The sequence below is a fragment of the Acinonyx jubatus genome, chromosome D3 (genome assembly GCF_027475565.1).
Source record: "Acinonyx jubatus isolate Ajub_Pintada_27869175 chromosome D3, VMU_Ajub_asm_v1.0, whole genome shotgun sequence".
Classification (NCBI taxonomy): Eukaryota; Metazoa; Chordata; class Mammalia; order Carnivora; family Felidae; genus Acinonyx; species Acinonyx jubatus.
In genome coordinates, this window is record NC_069392.1 from 75,133,317 (window position 1) to 75,157,602 (window position 24,286).

General features: G+C 50.0%; 1 protein-coding gene across 18 annotated transcripts in view; it reads left to right on the plus strand.

The window, feature by feature from the left end:
* NEDD4L (NEDD4 like E3 ubiquitin protein ligase) overlaps positions 1 to 23,237 on the plus strand; it is a 335,178-nt gene extending 311,941 nt beyond the window's left edge. For all 18 annotated transcript variants that reach the window (XM_053205754.1, XM_027069058.2, XM_027069060.2 and 15 more), the window contains 9 exons: positions 1,016 to 1,086; positions 3,029 to 3,124; positions 10,308 to 10,381; positions 12,757 to 12,817; positions 14,028 to 14,087; positions 15,526 to 15,633; positions 16,881 to 16,977; positions 17,807 to 17,879; positions 22,700 to 23,237. In XM_053205754.1, the coding sequence (XP_053061729.1) occupies positions 1,016 to 1,086; positions 3,029 to 3,124; positions 10,308 to 10,381; positions 12,757 to 12,817; positions 14,028 to 14,087; positions 15,526 to 15,633; positions 16,881 to 16,977; positions 17,807 to 17,879; positions 22,700 to 22,802 (743 nt within the window). In that variant the 3' untranslated portion in view covers positions 22,803 to 23,237. The remainder of the gene's footprint in view (positions 1 to 1,015; positions 1,087 to 3,028; positions 3,125 to 10,307; positions 10,382 to 12,756; positions 12,818 to 14,027; positions 14,088 to 15,525; positions 15,634 to 16,880; positions 16,978 to 17,806; positions 17,880 to 22,699) is intronic.
* Positions 23,238 to 24,286: the final 1,049 nt, after the last annotated feature.

Sequence of the window (24,286 nt, forward strand, 5' to 3'; positions counted from 1 at the left end):
GTGCCCACACCTCGATGGTGGCGTAGGATTTAAGTGTTTAGAAGCTAGGATCACTTTGGAGCCAAGGCTCAGTGGAGGGAGTAGCGGGAACAAGTCAGGGAGTGGAGGAGACTGCGGCTAAAGGGACAACCTTGTACTTCAGGAATTAAGAGCCAGAGCGCCCACGGGGTGGGAGTGGACGGGTGATGCTCAGAACGTCAGTGCCCCTGTGGGCAGAGCATGTGCACCCTGCAGGTCAGCCCACGACAGCCTTGTGCGGGTTTCCAGCAGGAGTCGGAACCTGCAGCAGACGCCGGTGGCACATCAAATGGGCCAGCCGGTCGGGGCGGAGGGGGAGAAGGGGGGCCCCGCGTGAGCTAGTCGGTGATGCCGTCTTGCCCTTGGGCAAGGCGAGTTGGGGTCCCTGTTGGGACACACGAGTGGTGGTGGAGCCTTGCTGTCATCACCTTAACCTTCATCCCCCGTCCCCTGGAAGACTGCACAGCCTCTGAGTGGCCTCCCTCTTTTCCGCTTGCCCCCTTCCCGGTTTTCTCCCGATTACTGCGAAAGCAGTTGCAGATGAAATCTTCGGCTGGCTTTTTCCAGGCCGCTGGGTCCACCCAGACAGCAGCCTGACTCTCCAGCACCCCCTGCCGGCTGTGCTTGCCATTCCCTTCTCGGGCCTGCCCTCCCCAGGATGCCCTGCGCCAGCCCAGGCCCACCCCTGGCTGGTCTCAGTCCTGGCCCCGCCCCTTCCGGTGCTCTGTGGGCCTCCCGATCCTGTGCCTTGTTTGCCCTGCAGACTCCTGCTTGGCCTTACGGAAGCCCTTTTTTTCCTCTCCTGGAAGCCTTTTGACCCCTCCCTGCTATACCATCTCTACTGGTGTAACTGCCCCCCTTCCTGAGCCCCGCCTCCCCCCAGGCCAGGCCCCGCCTCTCATTCAACCTGAGGGCAAGTTTATCTTGGACTTCACGCCCTGATGCACAGCAGTATCAAAGCTTTGGAGCTAACCCACGGTTTTCCACCACATTGTAGGTTTCTTCATTAGACCATTTTACAAAATGATGCTGGGAAAGCAGATAACCCTGAATGACATGGAATCTGTGGTGAGTAAATACAGATCACTCCCAGGGGCCACCGTGCCTTCGAGAACTGTAGCTGAGACCATGTTGCAGTAGCGGGGATTTTTTGTGGGTGTTGTCATTCAGTGGGAACAACGGGGGGCGTTCTTGACTTATTCAGGAAGTTCATTGATCTCCCTAATTTTTCTGATAAGTAAACTCTTGTTCACATCTCCTGTAACCGTGGTGCTTGAGGTGGGTAGGTAGACCCATGTCTCAGCTGCCTCACTCACCCGGAACTGGTTTGACCAAATTAAATCCCAAGGTCGTCTGGGGGCCTCACTGCAGCTCTTGCTTTCCACCAAAAATTGCTACTGTGGATGTTTAGAGATTCATCCGCTGTCCCTTTGTTTTCTGGTCTCAAAAAATGGCAAGGGGATGGGCCAAAAAGTAGATGAAGGGAAGAACATTTACTGTCACCCCCGATGTGGAAGTGACCGACAGAGGAGAGGGGAAGAAGCCACTTAGACAATGATGGGACGAGGCACTGTATCTAGGCCGACCATTTTAGGGTTTGAAAGGCTTTTCTGCAAAAACAAAAGTGACACTCTTCTCCTAACATACCTTTTGCTTCTGTTTACCCGCACCTGCACCCCCAGCTCCGAGGGTGTGGGAGTTTGCCAGGGTGCGGCACATTCACGGGGGCCATGAGGAGGCTCTGTCCATTTGGGACATTTGCAGCTCTGCCCTCACATTTCTGTCACTGGATCAGAAACCATCTGCAAGCCCTTGGCCTTGCTGTGGGGGGTGGTGACTGCGTCTCTTCCATAGTTAGGCATACGAGCCACGTTCTCCTTACCTACCAGCAGGAGTTGCTGTTCTCATCATCTCTGGGTGAACGGAGAGGCTGATCCGGCCGTGCACTTACACCCCCTCAGCTGGTTTTTCCGTGGGCGGGTTGCTAGACCTATCCGCAGTACCAGCCCCACATTTCTTTTCAGCTTTTACCTTGTGCACTGTGCTTTTATTATGGTATAATGTGGAGGCAAGGAATGTAGAGATTTCTTGCAGAGTCTAAATTTTATCCCACTCGTTGACAGTTGGGGCACACGTGCTCCGAGCCTGTCCTGTCCTTTTCCAGCAGCTCCTGGGCCTGCCCCAGAGAGAGGAACCCAAGCTCTTGGGTCTTGTGTTCTGGCTTTGACACCGGAACAGCCTTCCTGTTTGCTTATAGGACTTGCAGAGAGCATAGCAAAAGCAATGGGTGTTGAGCCATCGGTGTTTAAGTAGAACATTCTCTGTCTTCCCTATTTTCCTGTGATGTTTTTACCCTTAAAAGATAGGAAGTATGTGATGGGTATCGAGGAGGGCACCTGTTGGGATGAGCACGGGGTGTTGTATGGAAACCAGTTTGACAATAAATTTCATAATAAAAAAAAAAAGATAAGAAGTATATTGGAGCGCCTGAGTGGCTCAGTTGGTCAAGCTGCAGACTCTTGATTTCAGCTCAGGTCATGATCTCACAATTTGTGAAATCGAGCCCCACATAGGGCTCCGTGCTAACAGTGCACAGACACAGAGCCTGCTTTTGATTCTCTCCCTCCCTCTCTCTCTGCCCCTCCCTCACTTGCACTTCCTCTCTCTCTAAATAAATAAATGCAAAAAAAAAAAAAAAAAAGGTAGGAAGTATATTGCTCTCTACATGTTCAACTTTATGATCTTACTTCTGCCAACCCAGAGCGGGTTGCTTCCTCTGTGCTTTACAGAGGACAGGGTTCAACTGCAGTCCCCTGTTACTACCAAAACGTTTGCTTGTATTTTTAAATTGAAGGGGAAGAGGAGGTTTGGAGCAAGGCAGGAAACACGCTAGCGACTAATAGAATTCTGGAGCATTCTGAATGGATTCGTGTTAGAAGGACTTAATCATTTCAAGAAGTCAAATGCATTGGTATTTGGGGAGAACTTAATTTCTCTGTCATCTCCATAGGATAGTGAATATTACAACTCTTTGAAATGGATCTTGGAAAATGATCCCACTGAACTGGACCTCATGTTCTGTATCGATGAAGAAAATTTTGGACAGGTAGGTGCTGGCATCCCCAGGAATCCCTCTTTGATTCTCAGAGTCTTGGCTTCTTCACAGAAGGGCTGTGACAGGACTCCTTCACTAGACCATTGAAGCCACCTCGGAGAGCTTCAGATGTTACTTAATTAAGCACCTATTTGTATCAGGACCTCCTTGTCCTTCCAGGAAGCTGAGTCCCAATTACTGCCTGTTCTGTCTTCCAGCAAAGTTAGAGATTCTGAGGCCTCTGGGGCATGAAGCATACCTCCTTACCTAACGCAAATCTGAACGTGAATGTTTGGGCCTCGGTTTTAGAATTTTAAGTACTTCAAAAAAATAGTGTGTTTACTTAGTGGTGTAAGTACATGACCAGGATAGCTGATGTTTGGGGGGGCCTTGGGGTGGTCTCTCTGCCTAACGGTTCTGCTGTCGTGGTGAAATTTGTCTGCTGGGGCTCAGCAGGCTCAGGTTTTTCTAACATTCCCTTCTTGCTTTGCGCCCGCACGGTCATTAGGCTGAATTAATCATAAAGGTCAATTTCAAAGCTAGAGGTGCCTGCTTGGAACCTTCAGCTTCATCTTAAAGTTCCATCGGATGTGTTTGTCTTAAACCTGAAACATTTGATTGATTTGTCCCTGGTGATAACGGTGCTTTTAGGGAGGTTTTCTCAATAGTATTATCCGACCCTGGTAGCTGTCATTTCACAAAAGCCCAGAGATCGTAACTCATCTCCCAGACCAAATCTACATGACCCTGAAATTCATGAGACGTGGAGGCCGCCTGAAGGATGGTCAGATAGAAAATGAAAATGATTTCCCTTACTGCTCCAGAGGTTATTAAGAGTATACTCTGCTCTCAAAAAAATGCCTCTGGCTTTATACATTGCTGTGCTCAGTTTTATAGGTGAAGCTAGGAGATCAGGTCCCTGCCCTCTTGGGTTCACAGCCTTAGAGAGCAAATACAATCCTGTAATTCTTCCACTTAAAAATTCTTTGTTGACCATCTTGTGACCTTCAGTCTAAATTAAAACCTTTTTTTTTTTTTTAAAGCATAGCTTGTGACCCAGTGCTGCCCACCTTTAGCCTTGTCTTTTGACCCCTCTGTCTGCTCACCTTGACAACCATTGTGTGCCTATAACCTTGTCCCCAGAAATGCTTCCGAGCCTGATCGCTGTCTGTGCGCCGCCGTCCCCATTCCTGCGCATTCTCACCCCCTCTCTCCTGTAACTCTTCTCAGCGGGTCCCCTGATCGTTACCCACCTACTGTGTCCTATGAGCCGACCTCAACCTGACGTCATCTTGGTATTTCCAGTGCTCAGCATGCAGCGGAGGTCTCCTAAAGGCTAACCAAGCATTGAATGAATAGCGCTAACCTAGTTTTCTTCAGTTTCTTTCTTTCTTTTCTTTTCTTTAGTTAATAATGTTATCAGTAACAGAAACTCCCAAGTGTGAGAAAACAGAAGAAATTGCTATGACTTCATTTTTTAAGCGGGACCTATTTAAGGGTCTTAACTGCCAATTTTCAAAGGGTAAACACATGGATCATCATCCTGGAACTTCCTTCCTTTCGTTTTTAACACATGAAGGGAGGAGGAGAAGTAAGGAACCCAGAAAGACTTAATCTTGTGTGTCGACTGAAAAAAAAAAAAATTACATCCACTTATAGAAAACCATATGACTAACTTAAATAACACAGTTCAGAAGACATTAGTTATGCCAGAGTTAGAAAGAGATGCACTGGGAAAGCTTCCTTGGTTACAGTAAATTGGAACTGTTTCCACCTAATAAACAAAAACCAAACACAAGACGTTTGGATTTTTAAGTAGTCTTCTAACAAACGTTCTGGTTATCATTACAGTTCATATCAGTTATTCATTAAAAACAATTCTCAGACCTCCTCTAATGCAGTAGATTCTTCTGACTTTGGGACTGCATCAGGTGGAGTAACGCAGTAATGAAAACAGACTCACAAGATGAGAGGGAGAATGATCAGGTGCCCTGTTTGTTGAACGACTGCCTTCCCCTTTCAGAGTGCTAACCTGATTAACAGGGAACTCGTGTTCTCTGTTTTGCATTCTGGGAAGAAATTTACAGGGAATTAAGCAGCCACGTATTGGTCGCATCCCTCATTTCCAGTCCCTCCCCTAGCCCTGTTCATTTCAACTCCGAAATACTTCTCAGATCCGTCTGTCCTCCCTTCCCGTCACACCAACACCCACGTCTAAGCTACCGTCTCATCTCGTAGACTCCTAGCTGGGCTTTTCTCTCCAGCGTGGCCTCCTATAATGGCAGACTGGTCTTTTTGGGATGGACCAATCGTCATGTCATTCCTCTGCCAGAAAGATAAAGATCCAGCTCTTTGATTGGCCCCATGAGAGTCCTGCGTGGCCTTGCCCCATTTTCTCTGTCTTCAGATGGCATTTTGCATCACAGAGCTGTCCCTCATGCTCTCTGGGTCTGGTCTCCTTGGACTTCTTGAGCACACCAGGTCCCTTCTCGCCTCAGGACCTTTGCTCATGGTGTTGCATCTTTTGGGAACATACAGCCTCCTACCTGCAGCTCAAACCTCCCTTCCTCAAGGGAACCGACCCTGACCCCCGGCCATAATCCTTCAGAGTATGTCCCTGTCTCCCACTGGCACGTAGCACGGATGTCTGTGAGCTTATCTGTGTGATTCGGTGGCGGCATTGAGTGCAGCCTGGTGGCAGCACTGGGTGTACGTTTTGCTCACCACTGTGTACTCACCCGCGCAGCATCTGGTGCTGAGCGGATGCTCCAAACAGCGACTGAACCAGCATGGGCCTCCACCAACGTGCAGGCCTCTCCCCTCTTCCGGCCCTCTGCAAAACTGGGCACCGCTCGTCGCCATTTATTGGAACCCAAGAGGAAGCTCATGCCTCCCTTGTGCCAAAACACGATACTCTCTTCAACGGCGAGAAGTTACCACCCAAGTGGCGTGCACACGCGGCGGGCCGTCCTCGGTGCCATTCGCCGTGTTTTCCTTCCACAACTGGAAGCATCGGGCCGCAAAGCTGGGTGGCAGCCGTCGTTTCATGGAAAGAAACTGCAGCTGCTGTCGTCACTGTGCAGTCTTTTCACCCTGGCTGGCGAGAATTTGGAGCCGCTGGTTTCTGGGGCCTCCTGTGAATGTTGCCACTGAACAAATTCCAGTACTTGGGCAGTCCTCCTCCTGTGCCAAGCAGGAAGAATAAACCATGCGCTCCTGCACACAGGTGCACCCATACCCCGCAGGAGCGGTCACTCTTTCAGAGCTGCAGCAAGTAGCAATTCTTCACGGCCTGCTCAGCAAATTAGCGTCTGATCCAGTTGTTTTGCAGAGGCGCTGGAAGGGTGGACTCTTACAAAGCCGTGCAGGAGGGAGGGGAACAGAATGGGCAGCGGCCTGCAGGAAAATTCTTCAGGGCCAGACGTACGGTAGGTGTACATTCTCAACTGAAGGGATAACACCCCGGAGGGGGTACAATCTAGTTCTTAGAGAACAAGAGAGTCTCAGCCATTACAACGGTTTGTGGCCCTGCTCCCCAAAGGCCACACAGTATATAGCACAGGTATACTGTGAATCCGTTTATTAAGATTTAATGGGAAGAAAGGGGCAGGGAGGGGGTCTCGAGGGGCTCTTCAGGGGTCGAGCGTGAAAAAAAGGCTGAGAAAGTAGTCAAGAGCACATTTAGTCCCTACCCTCCTGGAGCCACCATGTCTGAACTTAGTGTGAACTGGGGGGAGCTCCGGGAACAGAGCAGCTCGAGACGCTGGTTAGACGTGTACGGGCAGAGATGGAGGCTGGCCCGAGAAATCTACGGGCAGAGGGTCAGGCAGGTGCCACCCCCGGGGTGTGGGCTTCGCAGCCAGATGAACTTAGGCTTGACCCTCGCTCTCTCCACTTCCTGCGGAGTCCCCCGCTCGGTGAGAAAATGAAGGTGATGGCATGTGCCTCTTTGGCATAGTTTAGTGATAACCCCTGTGGCGAGCCTAACGCTGTGCCTGGACCACAGGAAGCCGTCTGTGTCTGGCCCTTGGAAGCCGGTTTAAAAAGTGGAATTGTAACAGCAGCCCCTACTGCCCACTAAAATGCTGTCTGTGAGGAGCTCAAGCAGGACGGAGATTGAACACCGAAAGCCTGGGCTCAGACGCCGATTGCCAGGCTCTGGGAGCAAGACCCGAAAACCACCCTCACTGCCTCCCAGAGACACCCGCCCTCAGAATCGACCACAAGAGGCTCCTGGGTGGCTCCGTCGGTTGAGCATCTGACTCTGGCTCAGGTTGTAATCTCATGGTTCCTGGGTTCAAGCCCCACGTTGGGCTCTATGCTGACAGCTCAGAGCTTGGAGCCTACTTTGAATTCTGCGTGTTTATCTCTCTCTCCCCCTCTCCACCTCTCTCTCTCCTTCCTTCCCTCACCTCCCCCCCAAAAAATAAAGTAAAAAAATTAAAAAGAAAGAATTCACCACGAAACCAGACAGCTGCCCACAGATTCACTGCTTGCTTGACCTCCTTACTTAGCACAGACAGCATGATCCCTCTCTTTTTTTCCCTTTGCACAACGATTATATTCATTTATCTGATTATAAAATAGTAATTTAAGTAGTAAACATCAAACCGTTACAATAACTATATATAAAAATCACCCATAGTTCCTCTCACCTGGAGAAGGTTGATGATTAAAATTTTGATGTTCTTCCAGAATTATTCTTTGTAAGCACACGCACACAAAGTTTTTTATTCTTACACAATGGAATTGTACGATGCATACATACGCTTTGAATATATCCCAGATACCTTTCCATGTCAGGAGATGTCAATGTATTCCATTAAAGTGGCTACACCGAATTCCGTTTCCTAGACCGTGCATTTTTTTTTTTCAACGTTTATTTATTTTTGGGACAGAGAGAGACAGAGCATGAACGGGCGAGGGGCAGAGAGAGAGGGAGACACGGAATCGGAAACAGGCTCCAGGCTCCGAGCCATCAGCCCAGAGCCCGACGCGGGGCTCGAACTCACGGACCGCAAGATCGTGACCTGGCTGAAGTCGGACGCTTAACTGACTGCGCCACCCAGGCGCCCCGACGGTGCATTTTTTAACCAGGCCCCATTGCTAGGCGTGCAGGCTATTTCATTATTTTGCTGTACAGGCAGCATGATGATCATAATCTTGGGAGTATGCACCTTGTACATTTGACCAATTTTTTCCCCGTGGTGTAAATTCTAAAAGTATTATGACAGGGAATGCTGTGCCCATTAAAATTGATGCCTGTTGCTAAATGATCTTCCCAAAAGGTTGAAGTAATTAGACTCCCACCAGCAGGGTGGGGAAGAACTGTTTCTCTCCAGTCAGCCCTGCTGGCTGGCTGCTCTTTTTCCTCACTGTGTGTTCCTTTTGGAGGCCCCAGAGGCGTTTTTCTCCTCTTCATTCCCCGTTCTCTTTCCCTGTGGTTGATCTTCTCATTCTAGGACTCTCTGGAAACTGCAGCCCCCGGAAAAATTCTACCTTAGTGTTGCTGAACTGTGCGTAAGACCTCTCAGTCCCAAGAACTGGGCTTGGCTTGGATGTATTGACTTGCTTGGTGTGAATGTGATGGGGAGACTCTGCCACTGAAAGGGAACAGCAGTGCAGTCTTCGAGGAGGAATAAATGGAGAAAAGAAAAGCCATCGGGGGCTTATTAAAAAATACAGCAGGATAAACGAATACTGTCCACAAACCTCTGGAGAGCGGTCAAAGAACTGAAAAGGTTGTCTAATAAGAAACGTGCCCATCTCAACCCCACGCATAACCGTCCACCATCCTCGAGGATTGCCGTGGCACTTACGGGACAGGGGCAAACAACTGCAGGGAGAACCAGGGAGACAGGACCACGGCCGTGGAGAAGGGGAAAGTGGGAAGTAAGGAAGAGCTTGACGAAAACTTCAAACTTCAGTAACAAAATCCATATTGCGGACAATAAAGAGCTGAAGTAACATCGTAGAAAATGGAGTTCAGTCATGTGATAGAGACACCAACCAGATCCCTCCCTGAAGAAAGAGAAGTAGAAAAAAGAGGAAAATGGATGACCAACGTGCTTTGACTGAAAAAGCTATCTCATCATGACCAAGAGCAGTAATCAAGTGCATAATCCAGAGAACAAGGTCTGCGTTTTGGGGCCAGAGAGGCTCAGTCTGTCCCTGGGTGTGTGTGGCCTGGAGGTGAGGCCTCACTGATGGTGGACCTCCGCCAAAGCAGAAGATTTCATTACAGATTGGAATCTATCCCTTGTGATGGATGTGACCTGGAAACTTAACTCCGGAAAACCCTTTCCGCAGGCTTGGCTCATTCTCAGAAATAGCCAGTTATGCATGGAGGGGGGAGAGGCAGAAAGGGATCCCAGCAAAACATCAATGTAGCTGTCGTTGAATATGGGACTTGGGGGTGGTATTTTTTTTCCTTCCCCTCCCCCTAAAATTTTTATAAGAGTAAGCATTTTATTTATAAAATAGTAAGTCCCCTCCTCCCTTGGTTTCTGCTAGTCAGTGCTTTATACACCATGATGTTGAGTTAGGGCCGGCATGAAGTGCAGAAAAGGCCACGCTTGCTTTCAGCTGCTTTGCTTTAAAATCCCGGGTGGCCCTGCGGGAGGGAGCCTGCCCAGGCAGTGGGCGAGGATGTGTCTGGATGCACACAGAAGGCCAAGGCCTCTCAGAACAGCAGGGAAGTCCATCCCTCAACCTTGCTTCTGAAGCTGCTTTTATTTTTTTAAGGCCCTGTGCTTTGCCTTTTTGAAAGAAACTCCATGCATCTTTTCTTACGATTGTAAAACCGAATTCTCAGAAACAAAGTGCATTCGAACTTGGATCTCTGTAGTCTTGATAAGCGTACCCTGTCATTTCTGTTAAATGTAATTAATTAATTTCTTGATAAATGAATGATAGCAGATGAAAAATGTTGCTCTTCTCCATTGTTGGTCATGTACGAGAACAATTAAAACTCATAAATAACCGCAAAATAATTCACCTTTGATGATAACATCTTTAAATGTGTAACATCTCAACAATATAAAAGCCTCATTAGATAATCTCTTGTACACAGAGCCCGTTTGCTGGGAGATGTTTCCAAATGAATTTTGCTTATCTTCTTTTATAGTAAGACGTTATTAGTAATGTGCAGAATAATTTCACGATGGTGATCATTGTTTTATCTTTGCAATTACAGACCTATCAAGTGGATCTGAAGCCCAATGGGTCAGAAATAATGGTAACAAATGAAAACAAAAGGGAATATATTGAGTACGTATACACATATTTACAGTCTCTTCTTTTTATTAAATTGAATGGCATATTTGGTTCGTGTCCCTTGCCAGAACAGCTCATGCGTGTCGGGGACATACTTTTCAACAATATGAGTTCCTTTCTGGCTTGGGCTAATGGGAAGTCAAATTATAGGGTGGAAAGTTTGACTTGTATCATGACTTCAGTGAGCTGCCTTGTATAAAGGAGTCACAAAAGGAGAAAAAAGTATACGGTATTGAGTAATACAGCAGACACGCTATGGGAGTACGTGGGTATGTGGTCTAAAATTGAGATTTGCAGTGATGAACCGTGGTGTCAACAGCCAGTGGGGTAAAATTAGGAGCAACCAGAAATAAAATATTGCATCTCTCTCGACCTCATTTCCATAATAAAAATGTAAGAACATAGTTAAAATGGGTAGGAAAATTCATACGTGCAAACATAATGAATTGTTTCTGATAGCTGTAATTTTCTTAACCTAATCTCAGCCTCAGTTGGTGGCACACAGTGTTCAGTCCTTTGGAAATCCAGCTGTTAAGTCATCCTAGGGCATTTCTGCCCATCAGAAGGCCTTTGTCTGTTGGGCACGTTACATTTCCCTCTTTGGTGCATGTGTCTGCCTCAGGCACACAAGTCCAGGATCCTCCTTGCTGGCCCCAGAGCAGGGAAGAGGGTCGGTGCAACCGACCGGTGTTTGGTTCCCGGGTCCTAGTTTCTGGTTCTTGCCGGTTGCAGCCGTGGCCTGAGCCCCGTACCTGCATTCAGGACTCCATTACGTCAAGCCGGTTCCCTCCTCTCTTCTCAGCGTAATTGTCGGTCAGAGGACTTGAACTTGGAGAATTGGTCAAGAGTCTTGGCATCTTTTAGCGTCCTCTGCAAAGAAAAACCTGTCCTTCCTAATTAGCAAGAAACGGAGAGTGTCGGAGCCTCTGCCTAGAGACCCTGACAGACCATGCACTATTAAGTAGCAGACTTCTCACAAGCTAAAAGCTTGCTGCGCTTAATTTAAAAAAACAAAAACACAAACAAACAAAAAAACTAGAAGTAAGATACTCCGGTCCTTACCTGTTCACATTAATTGGCACACTTATTCCAAACTCGAACAGTCTCAGGCAGGGTGACACCTTGGCGGATGCCATTGTCTTCATTTGAAGGTACAGGCTTTGAATGGGTTTTTTAAAACACTGCCCTGAAGGGGATTGGGGTCAGATGTCTGAGGGTGTGGACATTGTCATGCATGTTGTACATCATCCTTTGCAGTTCTTTTTAAGTTTCAAATTTGGTGGGAAAAGACAGGATGGTTAAAATCTCCACCTGCCCCCTGACACATGGGTTCCCCCAGTGCACGAAGGCTCTCGGGCTGATGCGTACAGCAGGTGCGGGGAAGCCTGATGTGGCCAAGCAGTGGCTGTGTAGTGGGGCTGGGCCTCGACGGCCCAGGGTTGCCAGGGTACCATCTGGTAGGGGAGAGCCTTTCCGATAAGGTCCTCGTGCTATTTCCAGGACTTGAGCCGGAATCTAAAGTGGATTCACCTAACAGTAAATTCTGCTGTGCACTAAACATTGTCACAGAGAAGATGGTTTCAGTGGATTTCTGTTATTTAAGGAGGTCTTATCATTAAGCCTCCAAATTTTGGTATTAAAGGGTTAGTGTAAGTCATTTTGCTGGTAAGTTATGTGTCATTGAAAACCAGTACACTGGCTAGCGCTTCCAGAGTGAACTGTCTCACGAGGTACGTCGTACTGAGTACTCCTTTTAAAAACATAACGTACATGTTGGGGCGCCTGGGTGACCCAGTCGGTTAAGCTTCCGACTTTGGCTCAGGTCATGATCTCGAGGTTCGTGAGTTCAAGTCCCACGTCGGACCCTGTGCTGACAGTGCGGAGCCTGTGTGGGATTCCCTCTCTCTCTGCCCCCGCTCACTTGCATGCGCACGCGTGCTCTCTCTCTCCCTCTCTTAAAACAAAAAAATAAAATGAAAATATATGTACATGCTTATGTATACGTGGATGTGTGTATATGTGAGTTCATGTGTGTATACGTGTACCACGCGCATATACATCCATACTCCACAGCCTTTTTTATCCCTCTTCTCCACATAGTCGCATTTATACGCAACTTTGGTAAACTAAGGCTTGGTTGAAGGGAATAAATTACTTTTGAAATGCTCAGGCTTTAGGTTTCCCACACATGTTCCAGTCACCCTTGAAAGAATTAATGCATCAACTGTGCCACAGCTCTAGACCCTCCCGTTTGCCCGCCATCGAGGGGGTTTCTCCACTTTCCCCTCCCCCGGTGAGAAGGTGTGAAGAAACAAATGTGTGCCCCGTGGTGACGAGGGTGGATGCAAATTGTCCCATTTCTCCTGCAGCTTAGTCATCCAGTGGAGGTTTGTGAACAGGGTCCAGAAGCAAATGAACGCCTTCTTGGAGGTAAGTCTTGCGCCGTCCATCCTCGCCTGAGAGAGGATGGCTGTCCTCCGTGGGGTGGCGCGGGGGCACTGTTTGCACACCGCAAGATGGTGAGGGAGTGGGGATGCGCGGCAGAAAGGTCAGGCCTGCGCGGCTCGCCCCGTGGCCACCCTTTCTTTTCATGGATGTTCTCCTGTTATGCCTCTGCCTGAATTCCTCACAGACTTCCACCCAGGCACACGTAAAACACCTTCACTTAGGCTGGGTTTCTATCTTAACACCAAGCCGTCTTGGGCCAGCGTTCACCCTGTTAGAGGGTGAAGCAGGCACTCCTCAGATCCAAATCCGTCATGTCAGCGGTGCTCCCGAGCCCCTAGTGGGGGGGGGAGGGGGGTTCATCGTTTTTTTAAAAAACCGGTTCACTTGGACCAAAAGCGAAATTCCCTTTTAAGCCTTGATAACAGCTTTAGTAAAGAGAACACGAGAACACGCCCCAGGTGCACACCGAACCAGTGCGGAGTCCTTAGGCGATGCCCTCCTTGGCTTGCCCCAGCTCGGTCACCTACAGCGGCAAGTAGAGCCCTAGGCCACTCACAAAATTCAGGGACTTGCAGCATAAAAGGGTGAGTTAGACGTACAAGAGGACGGCGAGTTTCATGCTTTCTTTACATCAGAGACCCAGGAGGCAGGTTCCTGGCCCGGCCCCAAGGGATCCCACTTCCAGGAACCAGGTGCTGCCCACAAGACCCGGGAGCAGGGAGCAGGCCGCTCTGGAGCTCTCCAGGGGTCGGTGCAAACCGGGAGCCAGAGCTGAGTCTCTGTGCTCCTCTCTCCTGTCCCAGATCACATCGCCTCCTCTTGTATCGCCTCTCTGTGCCTTCTGTACCTTATTTTGAAACATGTTCTCTCGCACATCTGTGGCTTGGGTGTTTTAGGACACATTGACTCATCGCTCTGTCATAGATGGCTTCTGGAATTCGCCTGCCTCCAGTAACCCATATCTTCCAAGGGTTTCTGAGATTACTCAACTATCCGAACCCTCTAGGTCCTCCTGCTTTTCAAGACGTTTCTATTGTGACTGTGCTGTTTGTGTCAGAACTACAGTCACGGATACTATCGCTGCCACATAAATCACCAGCGAAGAATATGTTTTTCCTGGCTGCTTTGTTTTTTCTGTGAAATTTGTCTCTTTCAAGGAAAAAGGTGTTGACGGTGATTTTTTTTCTTTCAGGGATTCACAGAACTGCTTCCTATTGATTTGATTAAAATTTTTGATGAAAATGAGCTGGAGGTTTGTGTTTTAAACGTTTTCTGTAAAGTAGGTATTTTTAAAGTGGTCCTCACTACCTCACCAATGAGATGTTATTTCCTGGTCCGCAAGGTCTTAGGGAGTGAGCTTAGATGGATTGCACTGTATGTCTCTCACGGGGTGTGTCTGTCGACCTTAGAGGAGAGAGTAGCAAAAGCAGTCCCTTGTCGGTTCCTCACCCAGGAGAGGGCAGTTCTGGGACACACGGAACAAGTAGAGGCCTGCTGAGCTGAGCTGGGTTCGTGGCCAGGTGTACAGGGTAAGGAAAATTGCTGTCGAGGGAGTCAAGGTTGAGACGGCCCGTTGGCTGGGCCTCCTGCCCACACAGGGGTAGCCGAACTGGGCCTTGGCCAGGACGCGAGCACCAGGGGCTGTGGAACAGTGTCTCTGTGGACTTGACGTTGTGCACATTGAGTAAGGGAGAACTTTGGGAGACACCAAGGCAGTAGCAGGAGGCCATTTGTACAGGATTGTTTCAGTTTCTGTGTGTTGACCTAGGTGAGAACTAGGGATCTCTCACCCTTCGTTCTGCCCAGAGCAATAGAAGGAGGAAGACTGTCTGCTGAGACCGTGTCCCTGGTCTGTCCAGGCCACCACATCCAGCGAAGCATTTCTCATAGACTAGCCTTCTGTTCTTTTATCTTGAAATAGAAACTTCAAGGCCGATGATGTTGAGTCATATGTCGTAATCCCCTCATTTAGTAGGTGGGGAAACTGGAAACTGAGGCAGGGAGCAATTCATGACCTCCCACATTTACCCAACAAGGTTTGGGCACGGTCACGCCTACGATCCGTTCTCAGGCGTCTGGTTTAGTTCTCCTTCTGTTTTTCTTTGGTGCCTCTGCAGGAGCGTCGTGTGCTCTTGTGCCCAGGAATCCTTCCTGCTGGGGGGGGTCGGGTAGTAAGACGAGCCCTAAGCCCCAGTCACTGCCCCGGTCACTACATTAGGACAGGTCCGCATGCACACAGCTCTGGTCAGCAAGCCGACTGAGCGGGGCTCTGGCTGCCATAAAGCACTAGTTCTCCTGTGGGTTGGGAGACATTTCAGATATCGAGACACATAACCTCTCCGAAGGGAAAACGGCTGGAGTAATGAGCAGCTGTAAACGGAGCCCGAGAAAATCTGAACACCCAGCTCAGATTAGAGGGGTGGGCAACAGACAGATGTGGAGTGGCATTTGCACCGTGAGTGGCTGTGGCCTGAACACACATTAGAACTGGGTCCCTCTCCTTGCCCACGCTGCCTCTTACCTGAGGTGGAGGAGAATGTTGTCCCCGTCATCTGTTTTTAAGAGCCCCTGGCGTACCGTACTGCTTTACCCATGACAAAGTGCTGGTGTTGAGAAAAGGCCATTCCTCCGTGGGTGATTTCTTGGGCCTTCACATGTGCCCATTCACATCAGGTCCTTCTCTCTCCTAGTTGCTGATGTGCGGCCTTGGCGACGTGGACGTGAACGACTGGAGACAACATTCTATCTATAAGAATGGCTATTGCCCAAACCACCCTGTCATTCAGTGGTTCTGGAAGGTAAGGCCGTGGCTGCTGGGGCGGTCCCTCTCCCCAGCCTGGCTTGGGCCTGAGGGCTCTGTGCTGCCTTCCCGTGGTCCTGCTTCTGCAACCCAAGACTCTGTTGGCACTTGGGCCACTGGGGGGAGAAAGCAGCCCTTCCTGCTGTGTTTCCATCACTCTGGTGAGCAGTTATCCTGCACTCGGTCCATCCTCGTCGAAGCACTTTGTCCTTCCTTGACCGCCTGACTGAAGCGGCTTTATGTGAGGAACCCACTGAGTACAATGAAGTCGGTAATTGGATTCGAGGGTCAGAACTGGTCCACCAAAGTATAATGAGAATGGGAAGCTTCTCCGGGCAAAGCATGCTTTGAGATTGTGCCAAGATGTCATTTTTGGTTAAAAAATCATTTTCCCCTCTCTTGGTAAATTCCAACAAATATTTTGATATTTTATATCCTTCAGTCAAGGATGCAAATGAAATTTGATGTACTATCTTAGGGCCAACATTTGCTTTTTCTGTAGCTGAGGAGAGAAGCAAAATAGGAGTGAGTTAAGTCCAGGCAAGAGACCATAAACTGCCTTCTAAAGAAGAGTTTCAGGGGGGGGAAAGCTTGTATATTTCCTTCCAGAAATAAGAAACCCCAAAACTTGTTGTAATTTCATGATCCCTGGGATCATGACCTGAGCCTAAACCAGACTCGTGACCTGAGTCAGATGCTCAACCAATTGAAGAGAGAGAAAAATTTAAAAGCAGGATCTTCAAAGCCCAGTCCACCTGTCTACACAATTCTTGTCATAATTCAGATGCGTAGCATACCCGGGTTTTTCTAGAGGCCTGACCCGGCCTCTGCTGTCCTTTCTTTTTCTAAAACGTTACCTTTAGAGGATTTGTCTGGGTCTGAAATCTCCCCTCCTAACCTGGCCTCCTGATGTTGGCGCTTCTCGAACACTGGGGGTGTGTGATCAGCCCGCGGCGGGGCTGGCACGCCTCGCCCAGGGAAGCGTGAGCTCCGTGCCACCAAAGAGTTTGCTTTCTATTTCATTTATTTTGACCTGTCGGCAGAAGAAGAAAGAGACGTTGCGATCTCTCGTTCTCTGAGATCACACAGGCGGTACTCTGGGGCCCATAAAAAACAGACTCTGTTTTCAGTCAGCGGTCTCAGTCTTACGCTGCAGTATTTATGACTGCGTCTGGCCTGTCTGGGTTACCGCGGCCCAGGCCGGGTGCCCCACACAGTGTAACGACCTTCTGCCTCCGTTCCCAGGCCGTGCTGCTCATGGACGCGGAGAAGCGGATCCGGCTACTGCAGTTTGTCACGGGGACGTCGCGAGTACCCATGAATGGGTTCGCCGAACTTTATGGTGAGCGGGGCACCGAAGGGTTCAGTTCACCTCCTGGGACTTTGCAGCCAGGCTTCCGCGGCGGCCCCGCACGGCCCTGCCTCCCAGAGTGTGTCCCCCGTAGGTCCCGTCAAAGGACTCGTGGGGAGAGGGCTTTGGGTTTAGTACAGAAAAGAGTTGGTCTGTCTGTGTTTGGTTTTTTCTAAAGCTTATTTTGAGAGAGAGACTGAGCATGCAAGTGGGGGAGGGGCAGAGAGAGAGAGAGAGAGAGAGAGAGAGGGAGAGAGAGAATCCCAAGTAGGCTCCATGCCATCAGTGCAGGGCTCAATTCCATGACTGAGATCATGACCTGAGCCAAAAATCAAGTGTCAGACACTCAACTGAGCCACCCAGGCGCCCCATTTTTCTCTCTCTTTCGTTTCGTTTCTTGGTGTATCTTGAAGGACTGCTTACCTCCAGGAGACAGAATCCCTTGGAACTTACTATATAGATGTTAGGAAATCACTCTTTCTGCTCTGCTTTAAGGTTGGAGTTCACACCCCCCCCACCCCCCACCCAGTGCCTTAAGTGTAAGCTTTCCAGGCTCCGCTGAAAGGCTGCAGCCGGCTGCACTGGGGCTTGCTGTGAAACTCGGTGCCCCTCCATTCTGAAGGAGGTGCAGGGTCTGTGCGAGGCTGTGCAGGCCCCTGTATCTCCCGACAGCAGGGCTTCAGTGCTGCCCGGAGCCAGGACGGTGTTTCCGTCTCCTGCACGACGCTCGCCCACCTCCTTCCGTTTCCTTCAGGCCCCACCTCAGCTTTGCTCTCCTGCCTTGAGCACGCTTAGCGTTTATTTCTCTTTTTTCGCCTAGGTTCCAATGGTCCTCAGCTGTTTACAATAGAGCAATGGGGGAGTCCTGAAAAACTGCCCAGAGCTCACACGTGGTGAGTGACAAAAACACCCAGTTGTCCACAAATCGTGTTTGAAACGCTTAGGTGGGGCCGATGCAGGGCTGGAGGTTGCAGAGTGCCGTGTTGCCTGCCCATGGATAGCGGACAAAGTGTAGCTTCTAGAATAATGGCTGGTAAAGCTCAAACCATGGTCTGAACGGACCCGGTGTGTTTGGCTCATAAAGGGTTAACTGCTCCCCACGCTGGGGGGCGGGTTTCCTCTTCCAATCCCCACCCCCCTGAAGGTACCTCTGTCCCCAGGCCCCGCCCCCCCCATGCTGGGGGGCGTTCCTTCTCCAATCCACACCCCCGAGCTGCTGGGCGTCGCCCCCAGACCCCATCCTTCCTCAGTACTCCAGAAGTACGGATCGCACCTTGCACCGTGTATCCACCGTACAAGGTCATGGCTGTTCTCAGACCCCGTTGACAGACTGGGTTTTTACTGCAACCTGAAGATGGTTTTTATTCCCAGAACTTGGGCTAAAATTCCCTGGAGAAACACCGTTTTAGAAGACCTCTCATGGCCATCTGTACCTCGTAAGGCTCTGGAATTGAGCAACAGCACGACGGTGGCTGGTAGGCCGGAGAGGTCTGACAGAGGCCCGCGTCCCCCGGGGGTGGGAGCGAGGCAGCCCTCAGCCTCCAGGATGCGGGGGCCGGGAGGAGGGGACCCCGCCGTCTCCGAAGGGTCCCCTACTCCCTCAGCACAAGAATGACACTTAGCAGCTCTCGGGGCGCTCTTGCTAAGCCAGGCGCGACGTTCCCGGCGTCGGCTTCGCCCACAGACTTCCGTGTCTTGCTCTTAGGAAGCGGGTGGAGGTGGTCCCTCTGGAAACGGTGGGCCGCACAGCCCTACTCTCCTCACCAGCAGGGGGTCTTCCAGAGCCAGGGGCTGCGGGGCGCCCGGGAATGCTTATCGTGGGGAAACGCCCCCCCACCCCCCCCACCCCCCCCCCCCCCCGCCCTCTACGTGCCCGCTAGGTGGCAATTCTCCTGCAAGTGCGTTTGCGGAAAATTGGCCGAGGGAGGTTGTTCGATTCCCTTGCCTTTGCTGGAGAGAAAGCCTCCCCGCTTGTACCAGTCATGGGACTCTGAATGCAGTGAGCATGGTCCTTGCCCATCCGACCCTCGGAAGCAGGCTGACTCCACCTAAAGCTGGTGGCTCTCCGAAGCGGTGATTGCCGTGATCCTCCACTTTTATTCTCAAGGGAGAATGCATTGGTGGTTTGGAGCTTGGATTCCAAACAGTGTCCGAGCCCAGTGTAGTTTTCTGGGTTATGATAGCCTGCGTCTGGAAGGCAGGCCGCATTGCGCTGAGCCCCGGGACCACTGGGATTGATGCAGAACTCCCCAGCTCACGGGCTGGTAAAGCTAGGTGGGAGCAAGGGCTGAACTACCGGCACAGCCGTCTTGTGTGGGCCAGGCACTGGTGAATCTCGGTGGCGGCCTCACGGGATGCCGGCGTCCCCATCAGCGGCCAGGACGCTTGCCCCAGGGTCACACAGCTCACAGACTCCCAGAGCGCAGGATTGGAACTCAGCTCCGCCAGAATCGGGATCTGCACACTAACCACGGCATTAGATCTGCTGCCTTTATTGCTGCAGTTTGCTTTCTTTGGAGACTGTCTGAAGAGAACCAAATACTCGAGCGTCCGGCCTGCGTCCCTCTGTGACCCTGTGGACAGACGTCTTTACTGTTGACCTTTTCTTCCGTTTCCGAGTCCGTGTGCTTGGATCACATCTGAAACGTGGTGCTGCCCAGAGACGATCTGCGAACTCAGTGGTTCCCGGCATCGGCTGCGCATTGGAACCTCTTAGAAGTTTTCAGAAAATCTGATGCCAGGGTCCTGCCCCCAGAGATTTGGACGTAATTGGCCTGGGGCGTAGCCTGAGCTGTGGGGCTTTCAGAACTCCCCGGGAGCCCCTGGCACACAGAGTGTAAAACCCCTGCCCTTCCCTAGGGAGGACGGAGGTCTGCCCACGGGAGGGAAGCAGCCCAGTGGGCTCTTAGCGGAGCCTCTTTGCTCCTGTGTGGGTCCCAGAAATCAAGTGACACGCGTCGGCCTGCTGATGCTCAGACTCCCGCCCGGTGAAGAAGAGGGCAGGCTGCAGGCAGCACCGGCGGGCCGGGGTGGGCCTGTTTCTCTGGGTGGCTCTGCTCCCAGCCTGGCCCCCAGACTGCACTTGGCCGGCTGCCCACAGCAGCAGTGCCTCCGTGCAGTTTAGCTATAGATAGGTCTGATTTCGTCCAGGTTTTGTGAAAATGTTAAATCGACCATTAAGCTTCAGAATAAGAACCCGATTTACCCGGAGAGCTCATAAACCTCTCAGATGAAATGACTGAAAGGGCTTCATTTCACTGTCCCATCAAAGATCACTGCTTGGATATTTATACTTTTCAAAGACTCACAGACCCACCCACTCTTTGGAGACCAAAAATGACCTCAGGCAGCCCACACGTCCTCCACATGAGGAAGCGGGTCCCGCCGAGAATATGGAGGCCACTCAGCTGGCTAGTGGCGGGTCAGAGCCAGCCAGGCTCCTGGCTCATCAGACACTTACCAGGCACTTACTGTGTTCCAGGCATTGTCCTGAGCACATTAGATGCGTTAACTCCCATGACCATCACGATAATTGGAAGCAACGGTCATACACAACAGAAAGATGGTCACAGATCCTCGAGAACGCATCACTAGGCCCCATAGGGATCGCAGGCCCCGGACTGTGTAAGACCAACTGCGGGTCAGACTAAAGTCAGCTTCTGTGACAGGCTGGGGTTTGGGTTTGTTTTTTTTTTTTTTTTTTTAAATATTTATTTTTGAGAGGGAGACAGAGTGTGAGCAGGGGAGGGGCAGCGAGAGAGGGAGGCACAGAATCCGAAAGAGCTTCAGTCTCCGAGCTGTCAGCACAGAGCCCGACATGGGGCCCAAACCCACGAACCGTGAGGTCATGACCTGAGCTGAAGTCAGACACTTAACCAACCGACGGATCCACCCGGGCGCCTCTCTGACAGGCTGTTTCTAAGTGCAGTCTGCAAACGTGGAACTCTGTGGTGACAGCTGGTAAGGTAACGTTTGAGACCATTACCAAACTGAAAACCCTTTTGGACTTAGTCTTCAGGATTCCTGGGTTTCTGAGACGTCCAGTTTGAGAAGCCTCGTGTTGTCCTCTGCTGTAACTTTGGTGTTTAGCGACTTAAAAGTCTGAGTGCTCGGTGGGTCTTGTGAAACATGTTAAGGGTCTCTAAAGGGCCCACCGTGGATGTGTGTCCGCTTCTAATGGCTGCTGATAACTGTTAGTTTTTGAAACATAAGGACTCGTGCTGTTCATGTTTGGAATCATAGGTCAGTGCCAGGAGGGGGTTTTCAATGCTGGGGCGGCACAGTGGTCTGAGCCAGGTGTTGGAGCCAGCCTGGGGCACAGTCCTGGTTTTCCCACTTACTGCGTGACCTTGGGCAAGTTACCTAACCTCTCTGTGCCTCCGTTCCTCTTTTCTAGAATAGGGGTGATTGCTAGCATTCACTGAGGTAGTAGACCAAGAGTACTTAACGATGGTGACTACCATGCTGCACATTCACTCACTCTTACTCCAACCATCACTAGCCTTGGCAAGTGCATGTGGCCATTTTCATGACCGGTACGTGTCAGCACGGCACCCCCACGGGTGTCGATTCTAACGCCTTGTGCCCCATGCAGGCATTCAGTGAGAGGCGAGTGACAGAGAACCATGGTCGCCATCTTTGGGCACTTGCTTGGTGTGTGGAACACCTTACATGTGTTCTCTCGTTTGACCTTCCTGGCATCCTGAGAGCAGTTTCCCCGTTTCACAGAAAAAGCAGACAGAGTAAGGCATTCAGAGTAAAAGCATTCAGAGTAAGGCAACTCGCCCAAGGTCAAATCGCAGAGCCAGTATCTGAACCCGTTCTCATAGATGGGTGTGCCTCATCGCCCACGGAGGCCACTGTTTGTCTGCAGGCTTCCCTGTCGCCAGGCTGAAGCCTCTAGATATTTGGAGGCTTGCTGTAAATGCGGCTTTCCACTCCAGATGTCGGTTGCTTGCCCTTGCTTTGAGCAGGCAGCTTAGCGTTGGAATTCTGGAGATGCCAGCGGCCTGGTTTCCTGGGAATGAGAGCTCGGGCCCCTTGACGTTTCCTCTCTGCTCCAGGACCTGAATCTAGAGAACCCATTACCCGCCTCAGAGGCCCGTGATGAAAACAACCTGAGTTACCACCAGGAAAAGCACTTAGCTTGGGAGCTAGCGTAGAATAAGAATAAGCGAGAGCATTCGAAATAGACTCAGCCTTGGTTTTGGTTCATCCCCAACAGGTCAGTTCTTTGTGTTCGAGGGTTTGGAACTTGGCACGGATGTCAGTGACCCTAGAAATTCCTTACTCTCCCCCGTGGATTCTGCAGCCTCTTTGGCGTGGACGATTTCATTGCTGGCCTTTTTTTTTTTTTTTTTTTAAGTTTATTTATTTCTGAGAGAAAGCAAGCACAAGCAGGGAGGTGGGGGGCAGAGAGGGAGGGAGACACAGAATCCGAAGCAGGCTTCAGGCTCCGAGCTGTCAGCACAGAGCACAACACGAGGCTCGAACCCACGAACTGTGAGATCGTGACCTGAGCCGAAGTCAGACACTTAACCGACAGGCACCCCCATTGCTGGCATTTATTGTTGATACTCAGAATTGTTGGTGAAGACCTCTGCACGCTCTTGCTCAGGTACCAGATGCCTCCTTAGGCGAACCTAGGAAATGCCGTTGTGACTGCAGGGCAAGAAGGATGCCTTTTTACCTGTTCTTTCTGTTACTTTTGCAGCTTTAATCGCCTTGACTTACCTCCGTATGAGACCTTCGAAGATTTACGAGAGAAACTGCTCATGGCCGTGGAAAACGCTCAAGGATTCGAGGGGGTGGATTAAGCTCCCCGCTCCTCGGGGTGGTTGTTCATCGAGCGAGTCCTGCTTGCACTTTTGCATTTGCCCAACACCTGACTTTGCAGAGACCGAGGCGGAAGAGCGGCCGCACACGGCGGCCTGGCTCCCGGGGCGGGGCCTCCACCCGCGACTTGCCCAGGTTCAGACGTGGGAGCCCGGACCCAGGTCGCGTTCCTGCATTTTCCACCACGAATTATCAACTGGTTGATGTGTATACTAATAACATTTCAGGAGGACTTATTCTATTTATGTTGTGCCTCTGTAGGCAAAGCCCTTAATAAATATTTTACATACTTTATAATGACAATGAATGGGATTAATCACTCTACAGGTATAGTATTACAACTCATGTTTACTTTTTAAAATGATTTAGACCGATTTTCAGATTTTATTTCATTACAATTAAAGATGTCTCGTGTACTTGGAAAAGTGAGCATATTTTTTTTGTATTTGAATTTCATACCAGGTTTAATGTCAGTGACATTTTTATTTTTGAAGTACTTTGACACCCCCCCCACTCCCTATGTTATTAGAATTGAAAGACTGTTGTTGTGTTGTGTTTTTTTTCGTTTTTTTTTTTTTTGTCCAGATACCTACGGACAAGTACTTTGAGAGAATTTAAAATATAACATTAGACGTAATGCTACTTTTCTCCATACTCTGAGAGAATGGAAAACAAACTGGATATTACATTGTGTGTGTGCGTGCAAATTTAGCGTAATAGCTCCAGGCTGAGAGAATTGTAACATAGCATGACAAATTTGGTGTTGACTTGAAGGAAGGAACCACACCGTTATTCCTTAGAAGTAATTCCGTGTGCTAGAACACATTGGAGGCAGGGTCGGACTATCCTTTCTCATTAGAGAAATTACTTAACCCTCCATGATGCTGTACAGCCATTCTTCTGTTACCTTTTCCAAACTCTTTGCTGTTTGTCGTAGAGACATTTGAATGGGCCTCGACACTCGCTTGATTTGAAACCGTGGAAACCAGATCTGTGTCGTGTCCCGTTTGTACGCGTTTGCTAGCGGTCGCTAAATAACCAGTTTTTGCTCTAACGGCACCAGTTCCGAAGGCACTTTATGTTCTCCCTGGGGGTCCTATCTGGTTTTGTTGATGGGTTGTTGTTGTTTTTAAATCATAGACATTAAATGTGATGATGATTTCTTCTCCCTGCACACATCTTTCTGGTGCAATATCTATCAATTGTGAACCTGGCTGCTGGTGTATAAAACCTGGATGTAAAGCTGAGCCTACACACCTGTCCTCACCAATTGTTTTGTGATTTCTACTCAACTACCAAGATTATTTTAATGCACACTCCGCCTAACCGGGTTTTGTCACCTAGGACATGTTGCATGCTTCAATACTGTGTGCCGCCTGAGTTGTGTCTGTTCTGTGCTGGATTAAAAGTGAGCGGGAGCTCTCTGACTTGACCCCCGCGGTCGCGCTGCGCAGCTGGCGGTGCC